Below are 17,838 nucleotides of genomic sequence, written 5' to 3'. Positions count from 1 at the left end.
GTCTGATACTCCCTCTACATCCTCGGAGTACTTCTCCTCAACCATACTCCAAATCTCCTCATCGGAGCAAGTCACCTCGTCCATCTAGTTCTCGTAGTAGTTCTCCTGTTGTCCCTGAGAATGGTCATCGTTTTCATTCTCCAACTCCTACAAATCACTCATCTTCCTCACTCTCTCCGAAGGAGAATCCTCAATCGATTCTTGAGAAAGTGTTATCACCACGACCAGATGAAGACGAGCAACCGTCCACTTCACGACATTCTTCTCCCTATGACAAAACATCTCCTTCCTCACCCATGGAGCTGGCTCAGGACCTAGCAGTGATGATGAACAAGTCTCCTGGAGGACGTTCTCCCTTACGAACAACGCATCCTGGACAGACGAATCCTCCTCTCATGTTTCCTTCTCAGATTGCTTCATTCAGTGAGATTCCTGAAGTGAGCAGTCAAATTTCCACAGAAGACACCAGAATCAAAACCTATGTATCATCACAGTTGGAACAGTCGAAGAACGGTTTACAGTCACCTGATGAGACCACTTCTCCCTCAGTAACGAACACAATGTCAGCTACACCAATACCGGAAGATGATGATGTGTTGAATGCAGTTCCATTGAATCTAGACGGTGTGATGGAACCAACACAATCACAAGAAGAAGAGAAACTGGACCATCATAGCCTGTATCACCGAAACAGACATGTCAGTATTTCTGGTTTAGCGATTCATGATCCCATGTCAAGAAAGAAATCTGAGTTGATTAGGATGGGTAAGATTTATTGGAGAGAAATGACAGAAGAGGGAAGTGAGGGTGAGAATGGATCTCAGTTGTTGGATATGACAACGGAAGTAGTGACTGAGGATGAAACCACAACACGTCGTTTGAGACGTGTTGGTCGTTTCTGTAAGGATTCCATCATGCTTGATGTAGGATCAAATCATTCTATAGAGCATAGAAACAAAAGAGTCTGGTTGAAGAAGTTCGAGAAGGACGATACGAACATGTTGTAGACATAATCAATGAACTTGTTGCAGTATGTGGGATCCCAATTCTTTTACATCCAGAGTATGAAAGTAAATCGTCAAATTGTCCAAGAAATGAATCTTGAAGAACTCTTTGATATCATTCGTAAATTGCTTGTGGTCAATAACACATTTATCCGTTGTGCAGGTAATCATCACAGTAATCATTCATTCTAGCTTTGCGTTTGATCAAGTATCTGTGTACAAATGAGACCATCACTGAGCTTATGTTCTCCTTCAAATTGAATGTTTTCATAATCATGTCATTGGAACGATCTGATAAACTACCACAGGAACGGAATTCAGCCTTAGCCCTTCTGTCATTCCTTATTGAGGTACGAACTGAACTAATTCTGAGAGTTAGAATTTCACACATTTGATTCCTCGATCAATTATTCTCTCTATCCTATGTGTGGCAAATGACTCTACGGATCCATTACGAACTGCTTGTCTTAAACTTGTTCTCCAACTAATGATTCACATTCCAGAAAAAGTAGTATTTTGTGATGGTGTTCAAGTTCTGTTAAATGGCTGTGTTGAGACGTGTAACTGTAGTTTGTTACAAAGTTCGGTTTTAGCCTGTCTCTACTATCTGAATGATTACCGTTTTCGTCAGAAGAAGACGATTTTGGATCTTCAAGTGATTCTGGGTGAACTCGCTAACGTATAGATCGTTCTCGATCCTCTTCTTATTGAATCCAAATCACTTCCTCCTGACAAACAGAGTGAACTTCAAGTCTCTCGTTATATGTCCAATCTTGTTCTGTTGACAATACTTCGCACATGGACTGGTCTCCTTATCTTCTCAGGTGATTTGAATGGACTGAATAGTTATTTCAATATTCTGGCGACTCATTCAGAAGAAGAACCAGAATTAGCCAAACAAATGCTTTCTGTTCTATTCACTGTGATTGGAATGCCAACACCTTCTCTTCTAGAGGAAGAATCCGTCTCTCATCCTAACAACATTTACTGGAACTCGTGCTCTCTCTTCCTTTCTGATATTAGTCAGACTGATTCTCATCCTCATACATTCATCCAACCTCAAACAAATCTCTTAACATCCTACTTAAGCTTTGTGATATGGTCTTTTCTCAATAGTAAATTGCCAGAAATTCTCTCGAATTTGATGGTGACAGGAAATGCCGAAGTTTCATTTCTGGCGAAGAGACTCCTTCAGAATCTGATTCATATTTCTTCTGTTTTTGTACGCATGTCAGATGTGACAACATGCAAAACCGCTCAGCATGCTTTGTTATCGTTCCAAAATCAGGATAATGAGAATGAAGAAGATTTGAGACATAAAGCACGTTCTCGAGACTGTTTTGTGGACATTGGTTCTACTTCCACATTCCTCTATCCAATCCTTGAGAGTGAAACATTTGTTCCAAGTTCATTAACCAATACTTTTGCTAATTTCACGCTTTTTCACTGTATTTTGGATTGCTATTGTGATAATACCACCATTACTCGTGAACTTAATCTTTTTGACTGGATTTGTGATCAAGGTGTCCCATTTCAGTCTTTTGTTGGAAGGAGTTACAAAGAAATTTGCCAAAATAAGGCCTATTTTTTGAATATGATTCGAAATGTTCAAGTATCCAATAAATTCATAATTCATATCTAGCGAAACGTAACCAAACCAATCTACCAGTGGGATTGGCAACAGCTACAAGAGTGTATGGTCATTGCTACTTCGAGTCAATCATTCACAAATCTCTTTGCTGAATCTCTTGGTTACGCACTTCACAATACGTTCTCTTGCTATCAAGATCGCCATACATTTGGAGTAGCTAATCTTCCAATCAATGTACGATTGGCTTCATAGATTCATTATAGTGTCATTCTTCCATCTACGTAACATGTGTGGCATTATGGTTCATTCTGATCATGCAAGCAGATGTAGGAAAGATTCCTGTTATCCGTAAAACACGGTTAATGAAGTATTGTGCCGACCAACTCCTTCTTCAACTTCAAGATGCTAAAGCCAATCGAAGTACGGGTCTCTTCTGTCTCTATAATCTCAAATACACGAATGTAGGACTTTTTTATGAATTGTCAAAAATCAGGCCTATTTCTATCTTGTCATATTTATTCGTCTTTTCTATGCAAAGCGTGTCGATGTCTTTTTTGATAAGCAGATGTTGGAGGATGTGATATCAGGAATTGCTGCTCATGATACGTATCCTAATTGTAATGAATTCGTTCTCCGTCTTATTGTATCTCAGTTGGACATTCTCAGACCGTCTTCAACCAAAGCTCGAGAAACATTTGCTTCCTTCCTCAAGAATGGAAGTATTTCCATGAAACTGGCATGTTTATCACGGTTAAAGAGTGTTTTTCGCGAACCACAAGCAGGCCATGAATTCCATGAATGGGGTATTCCATTGTTGGTGCGTGAGATCTCAATTGCAGCTCGTCTAACAAGTGTGGTTGTGGACATTCTATATGAGAATACAATGGATGTGAGAGAAGTGGAATGTCTGATTCAAAATTTGAAAGAAAACAAGGAATGTGTGGAGGTATTGACTCGACTGGATGAAGCTCGTCTCCTGATCTATCGGCTTATTAGCACTGGGGATGGTTTTGCTCTCTTTGATGAACTGGGAGACTATCTGACAAATGAATTCAAGTCTTTTATGGTAATGACAAAAATAGAGGGTAATTTGGTAGATGTATCATATCTATGATTATGTTGATGAAGTTGAAGATGGTCTGGCAGTACGATTGATGCTAAACCCCGATCAGACTCTTACTAAACCAATCATGTTGGAATCTGATTCGACGTTACTGGTGCAGCCAATGAAAATCCAACCTCCAACTCACGTTGTCTTTACGTATTTAGAAGGAAATCGAAGAAGAACAGAATGGTTGTGTCATATTCCATGGAGAATTGAGGTAATGAAGATGATTGGTGATAATGATTAGATTGAAGTGACGTTAAACACTGGTCAGTCAAGTGTTTATGATGTGGACACAGAAGTATCCTTATTAACCCCAACCCATTTCAATGGATTGTTTAATAGAGATGAGATCAGTATCCGTGGGTTATTGTTTGATGTGGATGCACAAGAAGAGAGACCAATCAAAGTTCCTATCGGATCAATTCTTCACGCTTATCTGTATATTGGAACAGACTGTGTGGAGAATCGAGGGTCGTTCAGTGATGTACGAGGTGTTGATACGACAAGTGACTGGGTGAAGTTTGCATCAGATGGTGATAAGCGAACAGAAGAATTGAGTGATGAGTATGTGCGAGGAGTAGGCTGTCGATCAGGAGAATCACTAGTAGAATCGAATAAAAAAGTATTTGCTTTCGAAAGGAAGCATAGGAGGAGAAGAAGTCAGTTATTGTGAAGTAGCCCCAAAATTGGAGACTGTTGTGAGTACAGGTCGGAGTGACGGTGTGTTTCGGTATTGCAAGGATGGTATGGGGGAGATTGAGATGAATCATTGTAAGATAGTCCTTGTGTCTGGCAGTTTGTTGTTTCTGAAGGAGATTTCAAAGCATCTGATGTTACTCTGGGAAGGACGTTTAGTCTGCAAAGTGTGGACTTCATTGTAGACCTAATTCCTCACAAGTATTGTATCATGCCTTAATCATATTCAGACCTTCTCCATTCATTCTACCTCCTCACATTTTCGGGTCTTTATTTCCAACTCCTGGAGGACGCACGATATTGCGTGAGATCATTCAACTTCAGAGTATGTGCTCAATGATGGAAGATCCCCATGAATCCTTACAAAACCGAAGAGCTGTTCTTTGGTCCTTAGCTCATATCGCTGTTTTACCTAAAGGATTGCTCTTTCTAAAGAACCATGGGAGAATAGACTTTCTAGAATCACTAACTCGTATGGCTCACAGTGATAACTCCCTCACCATGAGAGGAAGCTGTCTGATGGTTCTCTCATTCCTTGCCTCAAATCCTGATCTTCATCTTCCTCTTCAGAAACTAGGTTGGAACTGTGAAGCTACGAATCATCATTCCATTTGTCTGCCCCAAGAATTCGAATCCTTCTTCTCAGATATCATTTCGACTGATAACTGGACACTTCCTCAATGCAATCACTTCACTCGTACATCCAATCATCAGCGTAAGGAGTTACCTCTCTCTCTTCCTCCTTCTGTCACTGCTCGTTCATCTGGTATCATCAAATCTGTCTCCCATTTCACTTCCTCCACCACTGCTGACAGCTCTGTCGGATCATCCTTGGGTAGTCGACGAACTCGTACCAACAGTACCAATTCTGTTGATTCCCACGGGAATACTCATATTGATGTGACATTTGATGATGATACTCATCACTACGACAAGTCTCAAGAATGTCCTAGTGACATTCTACTAACAGATTTGTCAGATCACAGAGACATTATCGATCTCATTCAGAAAATCAGTCCTATTGTTGTCACTCCATGATTTATAGCACTTTTGAATTCTACAGTCTATAGCTACGAGGCACGAATTCAGATCGAAGATATGAAGCGAAATAAGCCTTGGATTTTCCAATCTCCATGTAATGAGTACTTTTGAAATGTCAGAAATAGTGACTCTTTTGTGCATTCATCATATGTTTTCACTTTCTTTGTTCCCCCGTGGTTGGAGAAAGTTCGTCTTTCAACTCTTTGATGATATTCGTTGGGATGAACATAACTGGGCCGATTTTGACACAGTATGAGAAGTTGATAAGGACTGAGGATTAGTGTGCAGAAAAGGGAATATCACGACGAGGAAGTGTGGAAATGAAGAAGGAAGAAAGCAGTAGTGATGAAGGTGATATTGTGAATCCTGTGGTTGTGGATGAGATCTATTCGGATTATGAAGGACTGACAGGAATTACACCGTCGTCAGGAACACAACGAAGTGGGCATTCTTATTCGCATTCGCAATTTTCGGGAATGAGTGGAACGTCTTTTTCACGATCTTCGACAATGATCTCACCTAGTCGAGGACTTATGACATCAAGTTTAAAATAGTTGTTCAGTTATTGTTTCTTTATAATTCTTTGCTTTTCATGTCTTTGAAACGAGACGTTATTGAATCCGAAGAATCTTTTGAAAAAGAGGAGAGAGAAGAGATGATCAAGCGTTTCAAAGGAAAGTATGCTAGATCTATGTTTTAAGAATTTAGAAAAGTGTTCAGCTGGAAAGATGTGGACAAAGATGCCTGGCTGAACTCACTTGTTTGTACCGACCTTATTCAAGATACGCCATTTTTTGTATGCAAACAAGTTTTAAATTCCATGTAAGTCCTCTATCTGAAACTCAATCTGTAGATACACTACAACTCTTGGAGAAAAGAAAGATTGGACTTTGGATATGTTATGTCAAAAATGGCAACAACGAGAGAAAGATATTGGATTGATTATTGGATTAGCTGATCCATCCATTTACTATTACAACATAGAGTATAAATATATAAAGGAGGATAATCCATAGTGATTTTGATGATTGGGGTATCATTTATGAGCAAACAACCTTCAAGGATACACTCCCTTCAGAAGAAGAATTGGTGGCTCTACTGAAGGTAAGCAATCTTTTAATGTCACTCTCCATAGACTATCTATTCATTCCATCAAGAAAATCCAAATCTATTGATTGGCTTTATGGACTTCACAGTTTCCAGTATTCCCTTTTATATCATCACCCAGTAATATTGTTATTCTTATTTCATGTAGATATGTTGGAAGAAGCAAGAAGCTTTCACTGCCAATGGTTGTGTCTTCGCTCCATCTGGATTCGTGTAATTATTGAGTACTCTGTGTTAGAATATAGATATCAAAGATGAAAACATACGAAAAGCATTATCATGTTTAGTCCCAGATCCGAAACAGAAATGGTTATCTGATTTCCACTCTCTCACACATCACTCCGTTTGTTTACCAATGCAGGTATATCTGATTCATGGGGTACATGATAGATTCAAGAAGAAATCCAGGAACTACCGAAAGAAGGTGATTTGAAATGTACTTGGTATCCAGAAGGAAAACGAGTGTTTTTATTCATTGTGAATGGAAAGGGTGTTCTTGTAGAACTTGAATTCATTTCATAATACAGATTGGCTCATCATCAGAAGGAAACACCTTTGAAGGAGAGATGCCAAATACATTTATCAACAAAGCGAAAAAAGTACATTCGAATACAGTTTGTGAAGGTGTCCTCGTTACGGAGACCAAATTGTCTCCATCCATAATTCGTCTGTTGTTGACAGATGTGATTTATATTAACGGTATGTCTCTCAAATCCCTACCATATACACAGCGGTTGAGTGCCCTACGCAAAGAGATCATTGACAGAATTCATGAAACGAAAGATCAGGATCGAGAACGAATTCAACAGTCTCCCTATAAATCCATTGCATTGCGTGATTGCTGGCCCATTGATCAACTATCAAAGATTCGCGATTCGTTGATTCCTTCTCTCACGCATGCATGTAAAGGTATATTTATCATCGATGCAGCTGCTCCATATGCATATGGAGATCAACCATCTCGATGTTGGTTATGGAATCGATAATTGTGTTTATTGGATCCAACAAGTCATCTAAAGATAGCAAAACTAAAGCAGCTTCGTTCCTTTCTCCAACTGCTGATGAGTCTTCATGCTCTTCAAACCATCTACAGATTGAATTGTGATCGATTGGCAATCGGCATCTGATAATGTTCCAGGACTCTGCTTCACATTAAACTCCAATCCGAATTCCCGCAATCCCAAAATGGCTTCTTCATACGTTGAATAATGAAGCATCGACTTAAGCAAATTCAATGAAATCGATGGCTTGATCCTAGATATTAAGATCCCAAAATGAGGTTACGTATTGAAGAGACTGAACAAAGCTGTGATACGTAATCGTTTGAAGAACTGTTTCATAAAGTGTTTACATTCATAAGGAATCTCTTCTTGCTCATACAAGGCAAAAAAAGTGAGATAATCTTCCAAACGAATTGCCGAACAAATCTTCAAAACCAGTCGGATATCACGATTTGCTAACTGCTCTTTTGTAAGTACTTTTAAAAACGTATTGGTATCAATATGCTGTTGAGCAAAGATACAATAGAGCAATTGATAGCAGGTGAACTCAATCACACAATCTGAAGGAATTCCTTGCCCATATAACTCTCGAAGCTGCGTCTGACACCGATTAAACTCATTCATATCGTTCTAAGCATTACTCCTCAAAACGAAGATTCCACATTCTTCAAAGCGAAACGTCCGTGTTCTTCGTAAGTATGAACTGTAAACTCGTCTTGAATATGTTGAACCTACGTCAAAAAAACATTCTAAAACCGACTGTGAGATCCTGACGAATAGCTCGCAATTGATTACAGTAATACTCATAAGTGATCTCTCCATGTGTCATCTTGTCATGAAGAATCCCTAACCATTTCACTAGAACTGGTTTAGGACGTATCATATCAGGTGTAGGAATCTATATCAAATCTGAATCCAACCCATACGCAAGTCAACCGGAAGTAATCCTTTTCCATCGTCATCATCGTTCCTACAATCGCCTTATCGTTCTATCCATCACATGATCGACATGACCCTACAGCAGGTTCAGGCTCTGGAGGTAGAATTGGTGTCGATGAGAAGCCTTGGAATCGTTGCATTCGCTTCTTTCGTTCTTCCGCCATCATTGCATCTTCATTCTGGATTTCCAGTTTTAGAGCCTTTTTCTGTTGATGTAACTTACGCTTCTCTGCCTTTGTCAGTCGCTTCGTAACTCCAGTTTCTTTATTAACAGGAGGTTTTTCATCTCGAACCTGTGTCGGTTCTCTCCGTCGAGTCCGAGATGAAGAACGTGATCGCGAAGGAGAATGGTCCGAATACGACCGATCTGAGTAAGAATAGCTGTAGGAGTCAGAATAACTGTAACTAGGTGATCGAGAACGACGTTTCCGATAGGTAGACTTCACAGGTTTCACAGGACGCTTAGCATATGCAGCATTCACAATATTCATGTTTAGATTCCCCTTAGTTGAGGTAGGAGCCGTTGATATGGAAGATGAAGCAGTTGAATTGGAAATGGTTGACTTGGTGTCTGTGAAAGTGGAAGATGTTGATTTGAAGCTGGTAGAATACGAAGATGATGACTGGAGAGTAGATGAACTTGGAAGAGAAGAAATGGTAGAAATAGGAGCAGAAACAGGAACTGTGGGCTTTTCTGCAGCGAGATCAACTAACAATGAGCGTAGAAAGATAAATCGACATTTAGAAATACGTTTCTTTTTCGAAACGGTTGTAGAAGGATTATAAGTAGCAAATGGATTTGAACTAGATGGAAGAGAATACACAACACTACTAGGCACCTCCAGGAGTGGAAGTAGTAGACTGAGAATAGCTTGCTGAACTCCCTGAAGCAGGATACCCTGTTGAATAGGAAGATGTGTCAACTGGAGTTTGACCATATCCATAATAACTCCCATAAGCTGGATATGTATTGTAATAACCACTGTAAGCACTTCCATACATTGGACTCGGCTGAACGTACCTAGAACGTTAGTTCCCGAACTACACACAAAACCCATATCCCATATAAGGATAACCAGGAACACCATATGGATAACCGGGATACACACCCGACTGTCCATTATTCGTCATGCCTGTCATTGTTGAGTATGAAGACGTTTTAGATTCCTTTGCCGATGAGGAAAGTCCAGGAACACCTGGTTGACCCGAATTCATACTTAACCCACCGAGAAAAAAGAATGTACTCAAAACAAACAATCACAAAGAAACTCTTGCCAAGAGAAGCAAATACTAGCAGCTATTGTACGTTCATTTTTCCAAGAAAAACTACAATAATGGTTGTATCATCAACCACCTTCTCCTCATCAAACCATCGTTTCCATGCCGTAGCAGACAATCTTTCTACTGCATCCTATCATCATCATTCCATCTAAACTCCCACTTCTGGTTGTTCGCAGTCTTCAATCAATTGAATTGCTTCCATTGAAGGAAGGAACTCCCACAACCCATCACTTCCTAATACAACCACTCGGTCATCGACCGTAAGAGTACGTTCAAACACATCTGGTGTTGAAATCACCCCTATATATGTTACGCCAAAAATACGCCTACCAACAGAATGAGCCACAGTATCTCCTAATGAGCGTGACATTGCTAATCCAGGGATGTCCTGATCATGCAACCATACACGAGAAGGCCCTAAGTAACCATCATCATATGTTATCGCAAATACACGACCACCAGCCTGCTCGATTCGCTGTTTTTCTTCAGGAAGATCCGGCTTGTGGTCATGGGTCAAATCATCCACTTGAAACTGATCATTACGCTCGTAAGCAATAACAGCTCTGGAATCCCCAACATTAAGAGTAAGGAGACAATTAGCACGAATAATACAAATAACAGCAGTTGTTCCACTAAACTCAGTTTTGATGAACCGATCTAGAATTGATATTTGATAGAATCCAATACTTGCAATACAGTCCTTTTCTGCTTGATGCAGGGATTCTACAGCTGCTGTTTTCAAATCTGTCACAAAAAGTGAATGTTCAACGAGATAGGTGTAGAAACTATTGCACACAAACTACTATTCAAATTAGCATTTAGAACCCACTTCTGATACACATTGGCCATGTTCTCCATGTCCATCAAATACCCCAAGAACCAAAGTCCCAGTAACTTTGTCCTCTCGAATTAGCATCCAATCTTGATTCACTTTGTGGGGATTAAATGGGACATACCCTTTTTGAGATTGGCCTGCATATACGCCAACAAAGAGATCATTTGTATTAGTATCAAGAGAAGGAATGTCGACTTCCATATCAACTTCATCGAGACCATCGAGACCAATATGATTACCATCAACAGATAGTCTCCTTCGTGCCTTTGCCACTTCGGAGGATTGATCATTGGGAATAGCAATATGAGAGGATCCATTCCCAATAGCGTTGAACTCCGCTCCTTTATCAGTTGTTTGTGATTTTTCTTCCTTCTTGGTCTTTCCTTTCGACTAATGCATCAGATTCTGAAGTCAATGCTACACCAAGTGAACGAAGGATTTTTGAGAACATTTGTATAAACAGAAACACAAACCGATGTTGTTTTGGTTTGAATATGAGAGGGGTCATAACTGGGACATTCCGAAAACAATAACCTAATTTCCGCTTGATCAACAAACAAGACTATACACCATTCTGAGATGGATTACTGACCTTTAACCCTCTCATACTCTTATATAGCTCATTCAACTCCTCTTCTCGTTCTTTTGCAAATCGCTTTAGTTCAGCAATGGCTGTTTTGTAAACCTCTTCATTTCGTCGTAGTTTATCATTCGCAGCTTTGCTTGCCTCGATTACCCGATCACGTTTTTGAATCGAAGTCTTCGCCAACTCTAATCGTTCTTGGAGCATAGCTGTCCTATCTCTCTCTTCTTTCAGAGCATCCTGGATTTCCTTCAAGTTTTTCTGGAGATTCCACTGAAGATCGGCTTGTTTACTCTCCACTTGTTTCTGTAACTCTCCGATCTCCTTTTCCTTCTCTTGAAGCCGATTCTGAAGTTCATCACACAACAAAGTCGATTGAGTGAGTTCAGAACGTGTCTTTGTCAACTGTTGGGCTACCAACTTGCTTTGATTTACAGCAACGCTCTGAACTTCTCGTAGGGACTTCAACTCATCCTCCTTCTCCTTCTTTGTGGTATTCAGTTTGCTTTCGAGAAGTGAAATTCGTTCAGAAAGCGTAAAAATATAAGTGTGAATAGAGTCAGGATGGTTTGTGTTCAATGGACCAGAAGGTGTTTCGATAAGCGTTCCTGCCTCAGCTTCAGTTAATTGAGTTTGTAGCTGATCGATTTGTATGTGAGCTGATTGAAGCTGAGTTTGAGTATTCTCAAGATCAGTTATCAATTGAGTAACTCGATCATCTGCACGACGAGAAGTCATCTGAAGGAGAGCTACAATAGATCCATCCACATATTCCATACTCAAATCATGATTCTGCTGACTAATTGTCGTCTCAGCTACTTGCAAGGATGATTCGGCTGCTGTAAGTTTCTCTCGAGTCTCCTCCAGTGTGGTTGCCAAAGACAGAATCTCAGACTTTGACACTTCACTTGACTGCTCTACTGTCTTTCTCATTTCTTCAAGTTGACTTTGTAATTGTTCCTTCGCCTCATGAGTTATTGTCTCTCTCTGATGTGCCTCATCACATTCCTCCTGAAGTGTCTCAGTAATCTTCTCCAGCTCCTTCACTCGATTCTGTAGACCTTCGTAATCAGCACTCACGTCTGCAGTGCAGTTAACTAACTCTTCTGTTAACGTCTTCTTGTGATCCTCGAGGTCACCGATCATCAGACGCAGTTCTACCTCCGTCTGTTCTAGCTCTGTCACATGCATCATCAGTCCCTGATTGCTCTTACGAACAGCCTCCAGTTCTACTTGTAATTCCTTCACTTGATTACGGAGTTCCTCAGCCTCAGTTTGCGTCTGAAGGAGATCTCGCTCCAATTGATTGTTATGTTCACGAGCCTCATCGAGATCCTGGAGGACCTCACGGTGAGCTTGAGCAAGAGTAAGATCTGTTGAGAACTCATCCATTTGAGAGAGGAGATCGGCTTCTTGAACCAACTCAACACTTTCTTCGTCAGGATTCTTAGAGGAAGAGTGTTGAGAACTCCTAGGAGAAAAAGAAACACTTGGTTGAACAGAAGGTTGAGTGATCGACTCTTCAAAAGGTGTTGGTGATGACTGGACAGATAGAAGCAGTTCCTTATCATCTACACTCAATACCGCCAACCATACCTACGCTCTAACGATGCAATCACAGTCTGTTGATGAGCCATAGTGGCTTGTGCCTCCTCTAGTGCCTTCTGGAGCGTTGACTGTTCCTCTGAAGCAAGAGTTGCATTGTCTCCTGCCTCTGTAGATCTCTTCTGTCGTAATTCTTCCTCATGTCGCTGGAGATCTGCCATCAGCGTCTTATTCTCGTTCTGGAGGCATTCCACAACTGCCTCTTCTTCCTGCAGGAGCTGTTCTGCAGCCTTTAGCTGTTCTTGGAGTTCCCGAACTCGATCAGACTCATCCGTTGTCTCTGTGGGATGAACTTCAGTTCCTTGTTCATGGAGTTGCGACGAGATCAATGCTACTTTGGCTTCCTTCTCATGTAACTCGTGATCAAGCTCGCTGAGCTGTTGAGAGACAGTCTGGATTGCTTCTTCCTTCTCTTTCAATTCCTGTTCTCGTGTTTGAAGAAGCTGAACAAGATCAGATAGTGAGGATTCCTTTTCATTCAGCATTTGATCAAGTTCACTGAAATGTTGAGTAGCAGCTGTCTCTCGCTCATTCACCTCCTCCTTTGATTCTTGAATTAGAGACACAATCTCCGATTCCTCTTTCTTCAGTGCCTCAATTCGCTGTTCCATCTCTTCTAGCTCCTTATTCACTTGATCTCGTCGCGTCTCCTCGTTCTGAAGAATTGTATCGATCTCCCGCTGTAATACTTCCTTTCGCTTCTCCAACTCTATCACTTCTTCCTTTGTTTGAGACTCTGTCTCTCGAGACTCAACAGAGATTTTGGATTTAAGTTCATCCAACTCACTCTGAAGCTTGTAGACCATCTTATTCTTCTCATTCAGAAGTGTATTCAGGGCTGTAGCACTCTGAGACTCCTCCTCCACAATTGCTGTGAGAGTACGGTTGTTCTGATGTAGGAGCTCCATTTGGATATGGAAATGATCTGATGTAGGAGTCGAGCTGACAGATGGTTGTGACTTCAAGTCGGTCAGCGAGTCTGTCACTACAGATGGTTGAGACTTCAGATCAGCCACCATCTTCTCCAGGTCTAAACGTTGGGATGTCAATTCATTGATAGAAGTCTCCAGATCCGAACGCTGGGATTTCAGTCCAGTGATCGAACTTTCGAGATCTGATCCCTGCGATCTCAATTCATTCAGGGATGTCTCAAGTTCTGATCGCCGCGACGTTAGCTCAGTTATGGAGGTTTTAAGTTCCGAATGCTGTGATCTCAATTCATTCATTGATGTCTCGAGGTCTGAGCGCTTGGATAGTAGTTCAGTAATGGAAATCTCCAGATCTGATCGCTTTGAGCTCAATCCAGTGATAGAACCCTCCAAATCGGAACGTTTCGACATTAGTTCATTCATGGAAGTTTCGAGTTCTGAACGCTGGGATGTCAATTCAGTGATGGAGGTTTCAAGTTCTGAGTATTGAGATGTTAGTTCAGCAATCGAAGTCTCAAGGTCAGAATGTTGTGATGTCAGTTTACTCATTGCCTGTTCCATACTCGAATGCTGAGTCTCCAGATCCGAACACTGAGCCTTCAGCTCACTGGCATATCTCTCCAGATCTCCTTTCTCTCTTTGTACTAAGGATATACTCGTTTCCAGCTCACTCAACAGCTCCTCAGCTTCCTTCTGTTTCTCATGAATTCGATTCAGTTCAGCTGAAGCAGATTCAACATCTAAAGCTTCTTCAGATCTCTGAGATGCATCATGAAGACGATCTAGATCAGCCTGAAGGGTAATTACTTCTACAAGTTTCACATCAATTCACTTAATTACGTTGAGTACTCTCTGCCAATAGCACACTCTTATGTTCTGACTCTTGTTGAACACGTTGTAATTCCATTTGAAGCTGGAAGGCTTCTTTCGACATCTAGTTATCATTCATTATCAAAACAAGAACATCTTCGATCTTCTGACGAAGATTCTCCGTCACAACAGAAGACGATTCTTTCTCAGATGTAGATTCATATACTTGTCGGAAATACTGTAGATCCGCTTCTAACTGCTCCTTTTCCTCCATTCCCAAGGAGACTTCTTTATTTAGACGAGTAATTTGCTGAGAATAATTGCTGATTGTCTGCTCTGATACAGACAATTGTTGTTTGAGAGACTCATTTTCCTTTCCCATTGCTTCCAATTCTTCACTCAATTTCTTATTAGATATCCTTAGTTCTTCTACTTCCTTTTTCCACAATTCCATTTCCTCATTGGACTTCTGATTACCACCATCAACTACAACTTCGTCATCTTCTGTATGAAGAACATCTGAATCTAATCTAATAAATTGAAATAATATATTTCTACCTTCAAAAATTGGCTCGTCGCGGTTTAAGCGACGAGAATGACCTTCTCTCTGGTATTTATCATCAAACAAGTTGAATAGATTCTCTCCCCTGTTTGCTGCTGGTTTGGGAACATCCAATGAACCATCAGTATCTGACCCTTCTTCCACACCAGCAAAATTAAGCATCATGTTGGAAAGTGCCTTGCCAAGTATGGACATAGTTGTGGTCAATACAACAGATTATGTGTAACAATGGACCAATCTCTTAAAGACCTTTTTCCCTTGGATTTAGTGTATGAACTGTGGAAACACAAAGAATGACAACAACAGTCATGTTACTTGCGGCAATTAGTAGATTATTAATACTAAATTCCATTTCAATAACCAATATCGTGTTGTGATTTATCATAGTTCATCATTCTATCATCCCCTCAGTTTTCTAATACGATTACTATCTATTTCGTAATACATTAGGCACAGCAGAATACCTTCCTATTCAAGAATAATAGAATCCACGATGATTGATCGAATCACATAATCGCAGGTATTTAAAAGCAGTATAAATTCCTCGGCGAAAGGAGGAAGATTCGCAAACTTGGATTGACCAATCAGAATGCGCCGTTCATGATGGACACGAGCTCCATCAATATTATGTCGACTGCTGATCTGAGTCAATATCAATGGGTTCCCATCTTTTCAACCGTTGTGGCCTTCTTCTGTGCCTTTGGAATAGGTAGTGACTATGATTGGATATCTTATAGTATAGGTGCTAACGATGTGGCAAATGCATTTGGTACTTCGGTTGGAGCTAAGGCTATCACAATGAAGAATGCAATGGTGATTGCAGGCATTTTCGAGTTTCTAGGATCCTTTCTGATGGGTAGTAATGTTACTGAAACCATCCAGAAAGGTATTTCAGACCCAATGATGTTCAAGGACGAGCCAGAGACACTGATGTTTGGCATGTGCTGTGTCTTGATTGGAGTGGCCGCTTGGTTGATCATTGCAACACTCTATAGTCTTCCAGTATCAACTACACACAGTTGTATCGGTGGTCTAGTGGGAATGGCCCTTGTTGCAAAGGGTCCGAAGGCTGTCAAGTGGAACGAAATCGCAAAGGTCATTGCCTCTTGGTTTGTTTCTCCTGTCCTTTCGGGTCTGCTAACGGTGTTCCTCTTTTGGATCGTTCGTAAGTACATTCTTCGTTCAAACGACAGTTTTAAGAATGCATTCCGCTTTTATCCAATCATTATCGGTTTCACTCTATTCGTTCTGGCCTATTTCATGATGAACAAGGGTATTCCTCAATTGGATCTGGGTCTTCCCTGGTACTTAAATATCCTGATAGCAATCGCTATTGGTGTGGCTCTTGCACTGATTCTAACATACACAGCAGTCCCATATCTGAAGAAAAGGATTGAAAAGGAGATGAAGTTGGAATCAGAGACAGCTGGAACCACTATTTCCATTCCAATTGATACTCCCAAGGATGTAGAAATGAAAGATATGACTCAGACAGAAGGACCAGATCAACAGAAGGCTGTGCCTGTGGAGACATCAACTGTTGAACAGCCCAAGAAGGAAGTCAACACAATCACTCATCAGAATATCCACGCTGAACTATCTGATGAGAAGAGTAAGGTGTATCAGATCCATCAGCGTGCTGAGAAGTTTGATCCACACACTGAACGAATCTTCTCCTATTTGCAAGTGTTGACTGCAACATTGAATTCCTTTGCTCATGGAGCGAATGATGTTGCCAACTCGATTGGACCTTTGGCATCGATCATCGCTATCTATAATAACAATGGTATCACTGAGAATGCAGGAGTGGATACATGGGTGTTGGTGGTGGGTGGTGTTGGTATTGTGGTGGGTTTGGCTTGTTTGGGCTACAAGGTGATGGCTGCTATTGGTGTGAACATGGTAACTGTGACTCCATCTCGTGGTTTCGCTATTGAAATCGGAAGTGCTTTTGTGATTGTCACAGGTTCCCAACTTGGTCTACCGTTGTCGACAACACACTGTCAAGTGGGATCAACGGTTGGAGTAGGTATGATGGAAGGAAAAGGATCTGTGAACTGGAAGTTAGTGTTCCAGGTTTTTGTTGGATGGGTGGTAACGTTACTTGTCTGTGGCCTTACCACAGCAGGAATCTTTGCTTTTGGTATGTACTCTCCATCAAAGTTTTAGTTAATATAGAGGTTCATATGTTTGTTATATCATAGTTCAACAAACAATTCACACATAAATACATAAATGATCATTGTTGCACTTTATTCAAGATTTGTTTCCACTTGTTCAACAGACTGGAACCATGACTGCCATTCATTGCTTTACAGTTGCGCACTTCTGTATCCACCTTCTTCAATTCTTCTCCATCCAATGACTGTAAAGTCTTCTGTAACACATATGTACCAAAATGATTCTCTAACAACTGTAGAATTGCAGGAATTGCCAGCAATTCATCAAAGATAGTATTATCCTTCAATAACACGGAATTTGCAATCGACTTCTCCACCACATTACTGCTATACTTCTGCTTACTTAACTCAACATAATGTCCCTGAAGCCTTGATAGCACACCACGAATGAATGATTCTGATTTCATCTTCACTTCCTTTGCATCACTATAACTTAACCACTCCATCATCTCATATGTATCAGGGACACAGAGGACATGTTGTACCACGTAATTACCCACAGGATCAACAGCCAACTCTCGTGCATGAGCAATAATGTCATTAGCAATCTGTGCCTTACGATCAAT

General features: G+C 40.7%; 8 protein-coding genes across 8 annotated transcripts; 4 read left to right on the top strand and 4 right to left on the bottom strand.

Annotated features, from left to right (window-relative positions):
- Nucleotides 1-1,094: 1,094 nt before the first annotated feature.
- On the top strand, nt 1,095-5,994 carry JH06_1224 (rapamycin-insensitive companion protein; the record flags this gene model as incomplete). Its single annotated transcript, XM_014673016.1, has 15 exons — nt 1,095-1,167; nt 1,197-1,354; nt 1,384-1,659; nt 1,690-2,616; nt 2,647-2,829; nt 2,859-3,056; nt 3,089-3,661; nt 3,693-3,917; nt 3,948-4,280; nt 4,312-4,447; nt 4,480-4,600; nt 4,630-5,414; nt 5,445-5,534; nt 5,566-5,690; nt 5,722-5,994. The coding sequence occupies 15 exons, from the start codon at nt 1,095-1,097 to the stop codon at nt 5,992-5,994; spliced, it is 4,476 nt and encodes a 1,491-aa protein (XP_014528502.1).
- Nucleotides 5,995-6,032: 38 nt separating this feature from the next.
- Nucleotides 6,033-6,771, top strand: JH06_1223 (hypothetical protein; the record flags this gene model as incomplete). The annotated part of the gene is made up of 6 exons (XM_014673015.1): nt 6,033-6,118; nt 6,149-6,262; nt 6,294-6,425; nt 6,457-6,544; nt 6,576-6,667; nt 6,696-6,771. The coding sequence occupies 6 exons, from the start codon at nt 6,033-6,035 to the stop codon at nt 6,769-6,771; spliced, it is 588 nt and encodes a 195-aa protein (XP_014528501.1).
- Nucleotides 6,772-6,902: 131 nt separating this feature from the next.
- On the top strand, nt 6,903-7,533 carry JH06_1222 (hypothetical protein; the record flags this gene model as incomplete). Its single annotated transcript, XM_014673014.1, is given in 3 exon segments — nt 6,903-6,926; nt 6,938-7,045; nt 7,075-7,533. 3 exon segments carry the CDS (start codon nt 6,903-6,905, stop codon nt 7,531-7,533), a joined length of 591 nt encoding a protein of 196 aa, XP_014528500.1.
- A 294-nt stretch (nt 7,534-7,827) lies between these two features.
- Nucleotides 7,828-9,627, bottom strand: JH06_1221 (hypothetical protein; the record flags this gene model as incomplete). The annotated part of the gene is given in 7 exon segments (XM_014673013.1): nt 7,828-8,178; nt 8,211-8,279; nt 8,309-8,446; nt 8,475-8,537; nt 8,568-9,196; nt 9,239-9,528; nt 9,542-9,627. 7 exon segments carry the CDS (start codon nt 9,625-9,627, stop codon nt 7,828-7,830), a joined length of 1,626 nt encoding a protein of 541 aa, XP_014528499.1.
- Nucleotides 9,628-9,784: 157 nt separating this feature from the next.
- On the bottom strand, nt 9,785-10,626 carry JH06_1220 (protein phosphatase; the record flags this gene model as incomplete). Its single annotated transcript, XM_014673012.1, has 5 exons — nt 9,785-9,898; nt 9,923-10,068; nt 10,093-10,425; nt 10,456-10,567; nt 10,594-10,626. The coding sequence occupies 5 exons, from the start codon at nt 10,624-10,626 to the stop codon at nt 9,785-9,787; spliced, it is 738 nt and encodes a 245-aa protein (XP_014528498.1).
- Nucleotides 10,627-11,165: 539 nt separating this feature from the next.
- On the bottom strand, nt 11,166-15,257 carry JH06_1219 (hypothetical protein; the record flags this gene model as incomplete). The annotated part of the gene is made up of 5 exons (XM_014673011.1): nt 11,166-12,757; nt 12,787-14,529; nt 14,561-14,654; nt 14,679-15,055; nt 15,089-15,257. The coding sequence occupies 5 exons, from the start codon at nt 15,255-15,257 to the stop codon at nt 11,166-11,168; spliced, it is 3,975 nt and encodes a 1,324-aa protein (XP_014528497.1).
- A 462-nt stretch (nt 15,258-15,719) lies between these two features.
- On the top strand, nt 15,720-17,261 carry JH06_1218 (phosphate-repressible phosphate permease; the record flags this gene model as incomplete). The annotated part of the gene is made up of 3 exons (XM_014673010.1): nt 15,720-15,801; nt 15,835-15,925; nt 15,953-17,261. The coding sequence occupies 3 exons, from the start codon at nt 15,720-15,722 to the stop codon at nt 17,259-17,261; spliced, it is 1,482 nt and encodes a 493-aa protein (XP_014528496.1).
- A 70-nt stretch (nt 17,262-17,331) lies between these two features.
- JH06_1217 (hypothetical protein) lies at nt 17,332-17,718 on the bottom strand (the record flags this gene model as incomplete). Its single annotated transcript, XM_014673009.1, has 1 exon — nt 17,332-17,718. One exon carries the CDS (start codon nt 17,716-17,718, stop codon nt 17,332-17,334), a length of 387 nt encoding a protein of 128 aa, XP_014528495.1.
- Between the last annotated feature and the right edge of the window lie 120 nt (nt 17,719-17,838).

This window comes from Blastocystis sp. subtype 4, assembly GCF_000743755.1.
Source record: "Blastocystis sp. subtype 4 strain WR1 chromosome Unknown seqid_0062, whole genome shotgun sequence".
Classification (NCBI taxonomy): Eukaryota; class Bigyra; order Opalinata; family Blastocystidae; genus Blastocystis; species Blastocystis sp. subtype 4.
This window is presented reverse-complemented; position numbering and strand designations above follow the sequence as displayed.